The sequence below is a fragment of the Chiloscyllium punctatum genome, chromosome 17 (assembly GCF_047496795.1).
Source record: "Chiloscyllium punctatum isolate Juve2018m chromosome 17, sChiPun1.3, whole genome shotgun sequence".
NCBI lineage: Eukaryota > Metazoa > Chordata > Chondrichthyes > Orectolobiformes > Hemiscylliidae > Chiloscyllium > Chiloscyllium punctatum.
In genome coordinates, this window is record NC_092755.1 from 47,097,375 (window position 1) to 47,111,454 (window position 14,080).

The following is a 14,080-nucleotide window of genomic DNA, read 5'->3' on the forward strand; positions in this document are numbered from 1 at the left end:
CAGACAATCGTCAGAGGCTGGAATCAAACCCGGGTCCCTGGTGCTGTGAGGCAGCGGTGCTAACCACTGAGCCACCATGCCGCCCATATTTATTTGCCAAGAGGACAGTTAAGAACCTAGTGTACAAATAATAAAAGGAAAGCTCAGTGCACTCATTAAAGAAAATGGCCTGCACTTTACAATCAGCAGCTTAGTGACAGCATTCGCCACTGACTTCAAAGATAGTACCTACAAAAATCTAATGATTTTACAGTGGATTTCACTTTTCCTCACATTAATCTGATTTGCAAATCAGCTATAGGAGACTATGAACATCCAGCAAAAAGTGCCAAACAGGCTGAGCATCAAATCATAACAAAACGTTCTCACAGACAAACCATGAAGGAAAAATGTATCAATAATCCTTCACTTTTTAAATTATTTAACTGACAGCAAAATCTTCATGGATTAAAATAACTGAAATATAAAAATTAATTGAAAATACTGGATTAAAAGCATAGAGAATTATAATGGAGAAATTTGGCACTCCGTAAATAGAAAATAAGCTTTTCACAGTTCATAGAACATAGAAACGTACAGCATAGAACAGGCCCTTTGGCCCAAGATGTTGTGCCGAGGTTTAATCCTAATGCAAAATATAATAACTTAACCTGCGCACCCCTCAATTCACTGCTTTCTATGTGCGTGTCCAGCAGTCGCTTAAATGTCGCCAATGACTCTGCTTCCACCACCACCGCTGGCAATGCATTCCATGCACTCACAACTCTCTGTGTAAAGAACCTACCTCTGACGCCTCCTTTATAATTTTCTCCTAATATCTTCAAACTATGACCCCTCGTGCCAGTCAATCCTGCCCTGGGGAAAATTCTCTGGCTATTGACTATCTATTCCACTCATTATTTTGTACACCTCGATCAGGTCTCCTCTCTTCCTCCTTCTCTCCAGAGGGAAAAGTCCGAGCTTATTCAACCTCTCTTCATAAGACAGGCAGTCCAGTCAAGGCAGCATCCTGGTAAACCTTCTTCCCCTCTCCAAAGCCTCTGTATCTTTCCTATAGTAGGGCGACCAGAACTGGACACAATATTCCAAGTGTGGTCTCACCAGGGTCTTGTAGAGCTGTAGCAAAACCCGTGGCTCTTAAACTTGATCCCCCTGTCCAACCCTATCCACTTGGGTGGCAACTTTGAGGGATCTATGTACTTGCACACATGTTACCCCACACTGCCAAGAATCCTGTCTTTAATCCTATATTCAGCATTTGAGTTAGACCTTCCAAAATGCATCCATTCGCATCTCCATCTGCCATTTCTCAGCCCAGCTCTGCATCCTGTCTATGTTGCGCTGCAGCCCGCAATAGCCCTCGATACTATTGACAACACCTCCAACCTTTGGGTCATCTGCAAATTTACTAACCCACCCCTCAACCTCCTCATCCAAGTCACTTATAAAAACTACAAAGAGCAGAGGCCCAATAACAGAGCCCTGCGAGACCCCACTCAACACTGTCTTCCAGGCAGAATACTTTCCATCTGCAACCACTCTCTGCCTTCTGTCAGCTAGCCAATTCTGAATCCAAATAGCCAAATCCCCCTGTACCCCATACTTCCTGACTTTATGAATGAGCCTACCATGGGGAACTCTATCAAATGCCTTGCTGAAGTCCACATACACACCACATTCACTGCTTGATCTTTGTCAACCTGTCTTGTCACCTCCCCAAAGAACTCAATAAGACTTGTGAGGAATGACCTGCCCCTCACAAAGCCATGCTGACTGCCTTTAATCACACTATGCTTTGATAAATAGTCATAAAATGTCCCATTAATCATATTCAATAAAATCTTACCACCCCACCCCCCCAATATAATGCTAGCTTTATTAAAATCTAAACTTTTCTTTCACTAAATATCAAACAACACTCGTACAAGCTAAACAAAAAACAGCTTGGGAATTCCTGGAAGCACGGTACTCGCCCTCAGACTACATCCACAAACACAATGACCTGGAACCAAATTATAAACCGCTGCAATGGAAAAACTGAAACCGGCACCAACCAGAAACAACTCAACCAGAACCATATCAATTCAAAGCGGAACATTACAGCAGCGCTTCACAGGAGGCAAAACAGCACCTAGAAAGGGGATTAAACTTCTGCCAACAAACCTACCAGCTTGGTGAACAAACCAACAACAAATCAAACCAGCTCTTAAGCTACAGATCTTCACAAGAAGCTTAAACTTCACATCAAACCCAAGGTCGAGAGTGTGTTGCTGGAAAAGCACAGCAGGTCAGGCAGCATCTGACGTTTCAGACATAAGCCCTTCATCAAGGTTCAGACATTACAATTGTGTATGAGGAGAATGCTCAGGTCACTACATCAAATTCCTAGAATTCTCTCCCTAACAGCATTGTAGGTGTACCATCACATGGACAGCAGCATTTCAAATAAAAAGGTCAGTCACTGAAATGCCTGGGGCAATTAGGAGTGGACAATGAAGGCTGGCCTGGCCAGCAATACCCATATCTTGTGAAAGAACTTTGTTTTATAAAACGAGTAAGCGAAGGGAGGCCATCACGAGTGAAACAATTTCTGAATAAATTGGCACAAAATCTTTTAGTTAGGATCCCAGTGAAAAAGTAACAAATTAAGGGCAGGAAGAAGAAACCAAGTCAAGAAAAGGCACAGTGGCTCAGTGGTTAGCTCTGCTGCCTCACAGCACCAGATTCAATTCTGGCCTAGTGCGACTACCTGTGTAGAGTTTCAACATTCTCCCAGTGTCTGCGTGGGTTTCCTCTGGGGGTGCTCCAGTTTCCTCTCACAATCCAAAGATGTGCAGGTCAGGTGAATTGGCCATGCTGAATTGCCCATAGTGTTAGGTGCATTAGTCAGAGGGAAATGGGTCTGGGTGGGTTACTCTTCAGAGGGTCCGTGTGGACTGGTTGGGCCGAAGGGCCTGTTTCCACACTGTGGGGAATCTAATCTTAAAAAAAAAGGAAGTATGAATGAGCAGATTAGATTAGATTCCAGATATTAGATTCCGGACAGTGTGGAAACAGGCCCATCGGCCCAACAAGTCCAGAATCATTTCCCTACATTTACCCCTGACTAATGCTCCTAACACTACGAGCAATTTAGTATGGCTAATTCACCTGACCCACACATCTTTTGGAATGTGGGAGGAAACCAGAGCACCCAGAAGAAACCCACGCAGACACAGGGAGAATGTGCAAACTCCACACAGCCAGGTCTGCCATAGGGCTCAGCAGCAAACTACTTTTAACCAAGTGGTCATTATTTGTATGCAGGCCTAGACAATGTTGGCTGACAAATAGACTATATATGTTCTCACAGTCAAAATTCAACCTGTAGTCTATCTGATATCCAGTGAGTGCTATACAGTTATCACTGTACAGTTCCAATCAGCAGCATTGAAACTTGACTCAACTGTACAAGGTGCAACTATTAATCCCATACAGAACTACTTTCTAGGACATTTCAACTTACTGGTATAATCACTAAGTGTATACAACACAGTGATAAGATTATCTAGACACGGCCAGTGATCTGCATTGCACTTGAGTCCTTCTTCAAAAGCATGGCGGGCCAATGGAATGCGAATCAACCTCAGGGCTACTCTTCCAATTTTATACCAAAGGTTCACATCTGTAGAATCCAACATTACAGCCTGTGAAAGAGAATCATTACAAATAGAGTTGGATTGATGAGTAAATGAAGGGAAACAAAGCAAATTGAACTCCAGGGAAGTAAAGAGTCAATAGGTGGCTTTTTGATTCATGTATACAGCAGTCAGTTCTGATCTCCCAGCTATAGGAAGGATGTCGTGAAATATGAAAGGGTCAGAAAAGATTTACAAGGATGTTCCCATGGTTGGAAGGTTTAAGTTATAGGGAGCCTCCAGCCTACTGAGCCGCTATTTTCCCTGAGGTTTATAAAATCATTGGGGGCATCAATAGGATAAATAGACAAGACCTTTTCCCAGCATGGGGGAGTCCAAAATTAGATGGCATAAGTTTAAGGTGGGAGGGGAAAGATTTAAAAGAGACCTAATGGTCAACATTTTCACACAGAGGGTGGAGCATGTATAGAACGAGCTGCCAGAAGTGGAGGAGGCTGGTACAATTACAACATGTAAAAAGCATCTGGATGGGTACATGGAATGGTTTAGAGGGATATGGGGCAAATGCTGATAAATGGGACTAGATTAATTTAGGATATCTGGTCAGCATGGATGAGTTGGACTGAAGGATCTGTTTCCATGCTGTACAGCTCTAGGATTCTACGTTTCTCAAACTGTTATGAATGTCACTATACTGGGACAAATGGCTTGTCCAAGTGGGATGCATGGGAAGACTGATTTGCCCCAGCCCACACCACTTCCAAAATGCAGACCAAACAATATGGAAAGGGATATATAGAAAAGTACTGCACAAGCAGGAGATTGCACAGCGAGGGGAGGGAAGCTGAAAGCATAGGAAATCCTGAGAGGGAGAACAATGGACCACCTGGGGAACTAGGGGAAAATAGGATCAACAAAAAAAAACAGACTTACCAGTTTCTTTTAATTTAAACAACAACAATTATAATTAGCATCCTTTAAAAACAACTGAGCTGGTTGCCAAAATAAATTCAAACTACAACATTCAGCAGTTTCAAATCTGGCAAAGCCATACAGTCATAGAGATGTATAGCACAGAAACAGACCCTTCGGTCCAACTTGTCCACACCAACCAGATATCCAAACCTAAACTACTCCCAACTACCAGCACCCGGCCCATATCCCTCCAAACCCTTCCTATTCATATATCCATCCAGATACCTTTTAAATGTTGCAATTGTACTCATCTCCATCACTTCCTCTGGCAACTCATTCCCCCAACCCCCACCCCCAAAATCTTTCCAAAATAATTCTCACATCCACTGTTGAGTCACTGTTTAAAGATTTTTTTTGTAAAATAATTTTTGTATTCTGTTTCATACCTCCAGATAAAATTCCATTGCTGTACTCGGGTCATCTTTCTGGGATGCTAAACTGGCCAAGTTTTTATATGTGGAATATTTCAGCATCAATCCAGGATGTTTTAATCCTTCATTCTCATCACCTGATAGAACAGCCTGTAAGTTAACACAGCATTACAACATACACATAGCAATGAGAAAATAGATGGCTGTCAGTAAGCATACAAAAATCACTCCAAAGTGGTGGGTTTGCAAGATTTTGACCCAACAATACTGAACGAAAAGTGATTCAGACTTGTGAAGCATCAGAGAATCTCTACAGTGTGGAAAGGAGCCATTCAGTCCGTTAAGTCTACAGCACTTAAAAGTATAAAAGTTATGCTGAAAATATAAAACAAAATGGTGCTGTAGCATCCTTTTGTCCACTAAAAAGAACACTTGCAAAGGAACATGATGAATTTCCTATGATTTCTTAACAAAGTTGACTGAAACGCAGCACTCAATATAAACATTTTAATTCAACTAGTCATAAATATTTTATATTAACTGTAAATACATTGAGTATAAAAAAAGGTTTAACCTACTGAATCCTACATATGCTTACCTCTTTTAGCAGCTGTGTGTTCAACAGTTCATGATAGGCTTTTGCAGATTCTTCATAGCGATCATGTTTCTGCAGATCTAAAGCTTTGTGGTACAGAGAAAATGCTTCGGCTTCCTATGTCGGAGAAACATGTGTTAGTTTAATTTCTTCAAGTTAAGAGCCTGGACAATCAGGAAATGATATGCATCACACCTTCAGCTGAAAAATAATGACTGCTTGTAGGAGATCACCAGGCAATTTAACATTAAATGCTGCAATGGCTTGGAAGATCACAGAGTTCTATCCTCAGTTTGTGCTGAATAGACGGGCAGGAAGCTGGAAGAACACAGCAAGTCAGGCAGCATCAGGAGGTGGAGAAGTCAATGTTTTGAGTGTAACCCTTCCTCAGGACCTGAAGAAGGGTCACACCTGAAACGTCGACTTCTCCACCTCCTGATGCTGCCTGATTTGCTGTGTTCTTCCAGCCTCCTGCCCGTCTATTTTGGATTCCAGCATCAGCAGTTATTTTGTCTTTAATTCAGTTTCTGCTTAGCTGACCTCAAGCAGAGTGTGACAATTCACGATGTCAAACAATGGTACAAACCTGAGCCTCTTTTGTTTGAGTTTTGTGGCTCTTGAAGGATTCCTCATAGTCTTCCACTACTGTGGTGTCATTTAAAGCAGCGATACGGATCTAATAAAACAAACATTTCTTTTTAAAAAATGACTACCATAAAACTAAATCACCAAACTTTATAGGCTTAAGAAGCAAAGGAACATAACCTAGACCCTGTTGGTGTTGTGAGGCTTTCACTGTTTATCCTTCACACAACAGAACACAACAACATATCTCATTGATTTGGTGATACACTAGCCATTTCAATAACAGTGCACATATACAATATATCTCCATTTCACAAAAACCCTGCTGTTAAAAAAAAGCTTTAATTGACAGCTGTTCTCCATTCTCTTCTTTTCCAAGATTAGATTTTTGTTCATTTACATTTCACATGGAATGAAAGTGTAAAGCAAAATATATCACTTTATACCAGCACTAAATTCTTCATAAAATCAAAGAAGAATACAGCAGAGCTCTCCCAGATCCTATATTTTTCAATTATAAATCATATCTTGTGTCAGTATGTACTGTACTGCATACAATACAAATTATAAGAATAATAATAAGGCACTGAGAGAGTTCCAAAAAAATGTACATAAATAAAACTAAACATGCATGGGAAAAAAAAACAAATGCCGGAGATCACAGCAGGTCAGGCAGCATCCGTGGAGAGACAGCAAACTAACATTTCAAGTCCAGACAACTCAGTACAGTAATTTGCTTCAGAATCACGAAAACTCATCTAGGCACGAAACGTTAGCTTGCTGTCTCTCTCCATTGATGCTGCCTGACCCACTATGATCGCCAGCATCTGCAGTAATTTGCTACTGCTAGACATGCAGGATATACCTATCCAGGAATGATAAACAGGTTAACTGTTTTTCCTCTTGAAAAGAGAAAGCCCAGATGTGATTGCAGAAGTCTTTAAAAGATGCAAGGTTTGGACAAGGCAAATACAGACTGTATTCTCTTGTGAAGCAGAAAAAACTGCAGACCATCAATATATGATCAGCACCAAAACTTTGACATGGAATTCAAGAATGGCTTCTTTGCCCAGAGAGTAGTGAGACTGAGGAACTTGCTACACAAAAGATAGGAGCGATCCATCGGGCCCATTAAACCCAAGACTGATGCTCTAACCCAAAGCCACATTTCCGCTCTCCTCAGAACCGTTCACAAAGAATATTACCGCAAGTACAGACCCTTCAGCCCTCGATGTTGCACCAGCTTTTTATCCTACACTCAGTACAATGAAGGGTATGTCGGTTAGTCTGATCTAACTTCCATGTGCCTATCCAAGAGTCGCTTAAATGTCCCTGATGTTTCTGACTCAACCACTACGGCTGGCAGTGAACTCCATGCACCCACACTCTAAGTAAGAACCTACCTCTGACATCTCCCCTCAACTTTCCTCCAATTACCTTAAAATTATGCCCCCTCATGATTGACATTTCCGCCCTGGGAAAAACTGTCTGGTTATCCACTGTACTAAGCTTCTCATCACCTGGTACACCTTTACCAAGTCACCTCTCATCCTCTTTCGCTCCAATGAGAAAAGCCCCAGCTCCCTCAACCTTTCTTCATAAGACATGCCCTCCAGTCCAGGCAGCATCCTGGTAAATCTCCTCTGCACCCTCTCTAAAGCTTCCACATCCTCCCTAAAACGAGGTGATCAGGACTGAACACAAAATTCCAAGTGTAGTCTAACCAGGGCTCTATAGAGCTGCAGCATAAATTCATGGTTCTTAAACTCAATCCCTCTGCTAATGAAAACCAAACCACCACACGCCTTCTTAATAACTCTATCAACTTGGGTGGCAACTTTGAGGGACCCATGACATGGACCCCAAGATCCCTCTGTTCCTCCACACTGCCAAGAATCCTGCCTTTAATCCAGTATTCCACATTCATATTCAACCTTCCAAAATGTATCACTTCACATTTTTCCAGGTTGAACTCTAAAGCCACTTCTCAGCCCAGTTCTGCATCCTGTCAATGTCTCGTTGCAACCTACAACAGCCTTCCACTCTATCCACAACTCCACCAATCTTCATGTCATCAGTAAACTGACTTACCCACCCTTCCACACCCTCATCCAAGTCATTTATAAAAATTACAAAGAGCAGAGATCCCAGAACAGATCCTTGCAGAACACCACTAGTCACCAAGCTCCAGGCTGAATACTTTCCATCTACCACCACCCTCTGCATTCTACTGGCCAGCCAATTCTGTATCCAGATAAATAGGTTTCCCTGTATCCCATGCTTCCTTCCTTTCTGAATGAGCCTACCAAGGGGAACCTTATCAAAATCCTTGCTAAAATCCATATACACCACATCTACTGCTGTACCTTCATCACCCTGTTTCGTCACACCCTCAAAAGAATCCATTAAGGTTTGACAGGCATGATCTGCCACTCACAAAGCCATGCTGACTATCTCTAATCAAACTATGGCTTTCCAAGTAATCATAAATCCTGTCCAGCACTATCAGCAGGTGCTTCCAAAACAACCTCCACGGTTCTGTTGTGCATTTCCCCAAGAACATCTGTTCCCAATTTAGGTGTCTCAGCTCCTGTCTAAAGCAGAGTAATCCCTGCTCCCCCAATTAAATACTTTCCCACACCGTCTGCTCCTATCCCTCTCCATGACCACAGTAAAGGACAGGAAGTCGTGATCACTATCACCAAATGCTCTTCCGACAAAAGATCTGACATCTGGCATGGTTCACTGCCAAACACCAAATCCAATATGGCCTCTCTCTAGTCAGCCTGTCTTAATATTGCATCAGGAACCCTTCGTGGACACACCTGGCAAAAACTCCTCTATCCAAACTATTTGAACTAAATTCATTCCAATCAATGTTAAGGAAGTTGAAGTAACCCATGACAACAACCCTGTTACTTCTACACATTTCCAAACTCTGCCTCCCAATCTGCTCCTCCGTGTCTCTGTTGGTACTGGGGAGTCTGTAGAAAACTCCCAACCAAGTGACTGCTCCTTTCCTGTTTCTGACTTCCAACCATACTGACTCTGTTGACAAACCCCTCCTCAATGATCACCCTCTCTGCAATGGTGATACTATCCGTGATTAGCAATGCCAGTCCTCCACCTTTTTACCTTCATCTCCTTCCCCCCCCCCCTCTTCTCCTTTTGAAACATCTAAACATTAGATGGAACATTAAACAACCATTCCTGCCCCTGTGATATCCAAGTCTCTGTAATAGCCACAACATCACAGTTCCAAGTACTGATCCATGCTCTGAGTTTGTCACCCTTGTTCCTGATAATTCTTGCATTAAAATAAACATAATTCAACCCATCACATTGTCTGCAACTTCATCCTATCAAGTGCCTATCCTTCCTCACAGGCTCTCTGCACACTGTATCTGACTGTTCACTACGCTCTCAATCATCTGATCCGTAGCTCAGGTTCCCACCCCCTTGCCAATCCCGAAGAGCTCTAGCAAACCTTCCACCCATGATATTGGTGCCCCCTCCGGTTCAGGTGCAACCTGTCCTTCTTGTACAGGTCCCACTTCCCCAGAAGGTATCCCAATGATCCACATAACTGAAGCCCTCCCTCCTACACCAGCCTGCAGCCACCTTTTCATCTGCACTTGCTCGCTATTCCTAGCCTCACTAGCACATCCTGAGATTATTACTCTGCTCGTCGTGCCTTCTAGCTTCCAACCTAACAGGTTGGTGCAACACTGAGGGCCGAAGGCCTGTACTGCGTTGTAATGTTTTATGTTCTATATTCTCTTTTCAGGTCCTCCTCCCTTTCTTTACCGATGTCATAGGTACTGATGTGTACCAAGTCTTCTGGCTGCTCTCCCTCCCTCCATCCACCCCCCCCTCCTTAAAATTCCTATTGACACGATCCGAGACATCCCTGACCCAGGCACCCAAGAGGCAACACACCATTCAGAAGTCTCGCTGGCAACCACACCTTCAGTTTCTAGAAATTTATTTCCTAAATATGCTAGTAACTTCACCTTCACATCCTTCTGTAATATAAATTTCCACAGGTTCACTATCCTCCAAGTGACAAAAAGTCTTGTTTCAGTCCGAAAGGGCCTATTCAAATCCTGCAACTGACTCCTTGTTCTGGAACCTGCAGTCAGGCAAACATCATTCTTTGCTCACTCTGTCCAACCCTGTCACAATATTATGTTTCAATGAGTTCCCCTCTTAGTCTTCTAAACTCCAGTGAATACAGACCCAATTCGCCCAATCTTTCCTGAAATGACAAATTTGCAATCCAGGGATGAGTAGTAGGAACCTTTGCTACTTTTCTTAGATAAGAAGAAAAAACTGCACAGAATCACATCCTCCAGCTGTAGTCTCAACAAAGCCCTGTCCAACTGCAGTAAGATGTCATTTCTCCTGCTCTATTTCCAATGAAAACCAAATTACCATTTGGCTTAATAATTGCTTAATACATCTGCAAGTTTGCTTTCATAGACCAATGTACAAGGACACCCAGATCCCTTTGTACATCAATATTTCCCAATCTATTACTATTTAAATAATATTCTGTTATTCTGTTTTATCTTACTGAATTCACACTCATTTGCAATATCTGTCACACACTTGTCTAAACCACCCTGGTCAATGATGCCACTTCACATCCTCATCACGGTCACTTCTACCCAGCTTTGTGTGGTCAGCCAACTTGGACATATTACACTTGATTCACTCATCCAAATCGTCAGTACATGTTGCAAATAGCTGGGCCCAATCACTGATTCATGTGCTTCTGCACTTGTCACCATCTTTCACATCAAAAATTACTGTCTACTAACCAACTCTCAACTCATACCAGTAAACTAGCCCCCATCCCATGTGCTTTGATTTTGTACACTAAACATTATACTGGACTTCTACCAAAAGCTTTCTGACAATCCAAGTTCACTACATCCACTAGTTCTCCCTTATCTATTCTACCATATACAGTTTCAAAACAAACTCTCGTAGCTTTGTCAATTTCCCTTTCATAATCCATGTTTACTTTGTGTAATTCTGTTGGATTTTCTAAGTTTCCTGTTTTTATGTCTTTTATAATAGACTCCAGCATTTTCAATACTATCAATGGCACAGTCGATAAAAATAGCCTAGAAGCATTTAATGGGAAACTAGATGAGCTAACAAGGGAAAACTAATGGAGGGTTATGCTAATAGAGTTAAGTTAAGAAAGACGTAATTAACAATGTTCAAGTGGAGCTCGAATCCTGGCCTACCTCACATATTTGATCTCAAAACATCTCTGTATCTCTAAATATTATTTGGGTCGGATAGTTAGCCATAGTACAAAAAGAGCCTTAGGCATCTCTCTCCATTACAGAATGACAACAGATTATAATAGCTTGACAGGCATCACTCCAGTTGAGCATGGTGCAATACAAGGAAGAAAGTCTGCATAAAACTAACGCAGATTAGAGTGGTGTTGGAAAATCACAGGTCAGGCAACATCCGAGGAGCAGGAAAATCTACGTTTCCGGCAAAAGCCCTTCATCAATCCGTAACATTGATTTTCCTGCACCTTGGATGCTGCCTGACCTGCTGTTCTTTTCCAGCAACACTCTAATCTTGACTCTAATCTCCAGCATCTGCAGTACCCACTTCCGCCTATAAAACTAACGCAGCCAGGACAAAAATAAACCTGAGCTGTTGGGTGTCATCCGTGCTACACTCTAGCCAACAGACTACTTTATGAGCATTCTTCCACTGGCCTTTCCTCTCATGTCATTATTTGTCCAAAGGCTTGGAGTATTGATGACAGGTACTTCATATTACAGTCCATCATCCTGTTTCAGCTCTGCCCAATGCAATGAAGGGAATATCCAAATACAAATGAGGAAGCCATATAATATCAAAGTTATATCATCAGCATCTGTGTACACCAAGAAACATACCATAATTGCAGAAGGAAGAGCAAGATTTCCATGTCACAAACATGCAGTAATTTCTTGGCACCTATAGCACAGAGGATGGAAATCTTCCTTTCAGATACTTCATTTGCAATTACAGTGTTCAGTTCCATTCACAATAGATGCAGATGTGACCACAAAATAACTCAAACACAAAAGAACACATTCACAATTGGACTGAAACTTAACAGATAACATTCACACAACATCATTGCCAAATTCTGGCCACTTCACAAGGAAAATAACCTTCGCCTGACCTTCAGCAGCACCATCATCAACATCTTGGACATTACCATTGAACCTAAGCTCAACTGGACCATTTATATCAACACCATAATCACAAAGCAGCATACAGACTGTGTTCCACGAAATGACCTCTCAACTGAATTCGCAGGCTGCAATGTCAACTTAGCGTCTCCCTCCACAGACACTGATTCACAAGCTCCAGCATTTCTGGCTTTTTATTTCTGAATCTGCACTTGTTTGGGAGGGTGCAGCAGCATCACCCCCCCCTCACCCGCCCCCTCCCAAAAAAGTGACACCACCCGCGATAGAACAATCCGGGTGGTCATCTCTCCTGCTTTCCACATTCGATTGTGCAGCTCTCCCATTCCCCGTACACTGAATGAAGGTTGCAATTTGCAAAAGACAGCTCCGCGCTGCGAACTTCCAGGACCGAGAGGCAGCAGCTGTGTTGATGGGGACGGTACCCTGTGTTTCTGCACCATCACCGGGTCAGGGGAGCCTACCCCAGCCCCTGCTGCTGCTGCTGCTGCTGCTAGGGACAGGCCTTCTCAAACTGCGGGCTCCCGGCCTGCGTGTGGCAAGGCGGACTTGCCCCTTTCGGCGTGACCGCAGACGGGGCACGGCCTTGCTCACTCACCATGGTGCTCCACGGACCACCGGCGGCAGCTCCTGACTCCTCCAGGCTTCACTCAACCCAGAGGGAGCCGGCCAATCAGCGCCGGGGTCTGGGAGACGAAGCCTGAGGACGGGGCACACGGCCAGCTCTCAGCATCCAACCCGACCCCCCCCCCGCCCCTCTTCCTCACCGTTACCATGGGACCGAGCCCACAGCACAATAAGCCGGCTTCCTATTGGCTGGGAACGCCACAAGGCTCTCCCGAACAGATCTCCATCCGCTAGGCAACCAATAGCAGCGGTACGGCCGAGTTGGAGGAGGGTGCAGATTCAGTAGGCTCAAGGACAGGATCTAGGGATCCAGTTGGCGGGATAGAGATCCACTGAATGGGATCTGCCGATCCAGCAGCCGGGGTCGGGAGGCTCAGCGGCGGAGCTGGAGGTTTGGGGGTGTGGCTAGATGGCATGGGGGCGTGGTTTGATTCCAACGGGCGGGGCGGGGATTCGGGGATGGGACCAGGTGCGCAGCGGGGTGCAATGGGTTGGACAGGGGCGGGGCTGTTTGCATAGAGGCGGGGGTCAGATGCGCAGGGGGCGGAGCTTGTACAGAGGCGGTGGTTCGCCACGCAGGTGGCGGTGCTTGTTGTTCAGGGGCGGGGTTTGTTGTACAGGGGCGGGGCTGGTTGTTCAGGGGCGGGGTTTGTTGTCCAGGGGCGGAAGCGAGGTCAGTTGCTCAAGGGGGGCGAGGCGGCGCTAAATGCGGAGTGGGCGGGGCCAGGTGAGGAGGGGGCGGGGGTGGTTGTTCAGGTGCGGGGTTTGTTGCTCAAGGGGGCGGGGCGGGCGGGGCTGGCGGGGCTTCCCCGGAGCGGCGCTAGATGGGGAGTGGGCGGAGCCAGGTGAGGAGGGGGCGGGGCTGGTTGTTCAGGTGCGGGGTTTGTTGTACAGGGGCGGGTGCGAGGTCAGTTGCTCAAGGGGGCGGGGCTTCCCCGGAGCGGCGCTAGATGGGGAGTGGGCGGGGCCAGGTGAGGAGGGGGCGGGGCTGGTTGTTCAGGTGCGGGGTTTGTTGTACAGGGGTGGGTGCGAGGTCAGTTGCTCAAGGGGGCGGGG

The 14,080-nt window shown here is 44.6% G+C and overlaps 1 protein-coding gene across 5 annotated transcripts in view; it reads right to left on the reverse strand.

The window, feature by feature from the left end:
* Positions 1–13,355, reverse strand: part of cabin1 (calcineurin binding protein 1) — a 477,539-nt gene extending 464,184 nt beyond the window's left edge. For 3 of the 5 annotated variants that reach the window (XM_072587055.1, XM_072587057.1, XM_072587054.1), the window contains exons 1-5: positions 13,165–13,355; positions 6,166–6,255; positions 5,583–5,696; positions 5,000–5,134; positions 3,506–3,686 (exon numbers count right to left, since the gene is read on the reverse strand). In XM_072587055.1, the coding sequence (XP_072443156.1) occupies positions 3,506–3,686; positions 5,000–5,134; positions 5,583–5,696; positions 6,166–6,255; positions 13,165–13,173 (529 nt within the window). In that variant the 5' untranslated portion in view covers positions 13,174–13,355. Of the gene's footprint in view, positions 1–3,505; positions 3,687–4,999; positions 5,135–5,582; positions 5,697–6,165; positions 6,256–12,995; positions 13,143–13,164 lie in introns of those variants that run through there. The other 2 variants (XM_072587056.1, XM_072587058.1) reach the window with 2 other exon arrangements.
* Between the last annotated feature and the right edge of the window lie 725 nt (positions 13,356–14,080).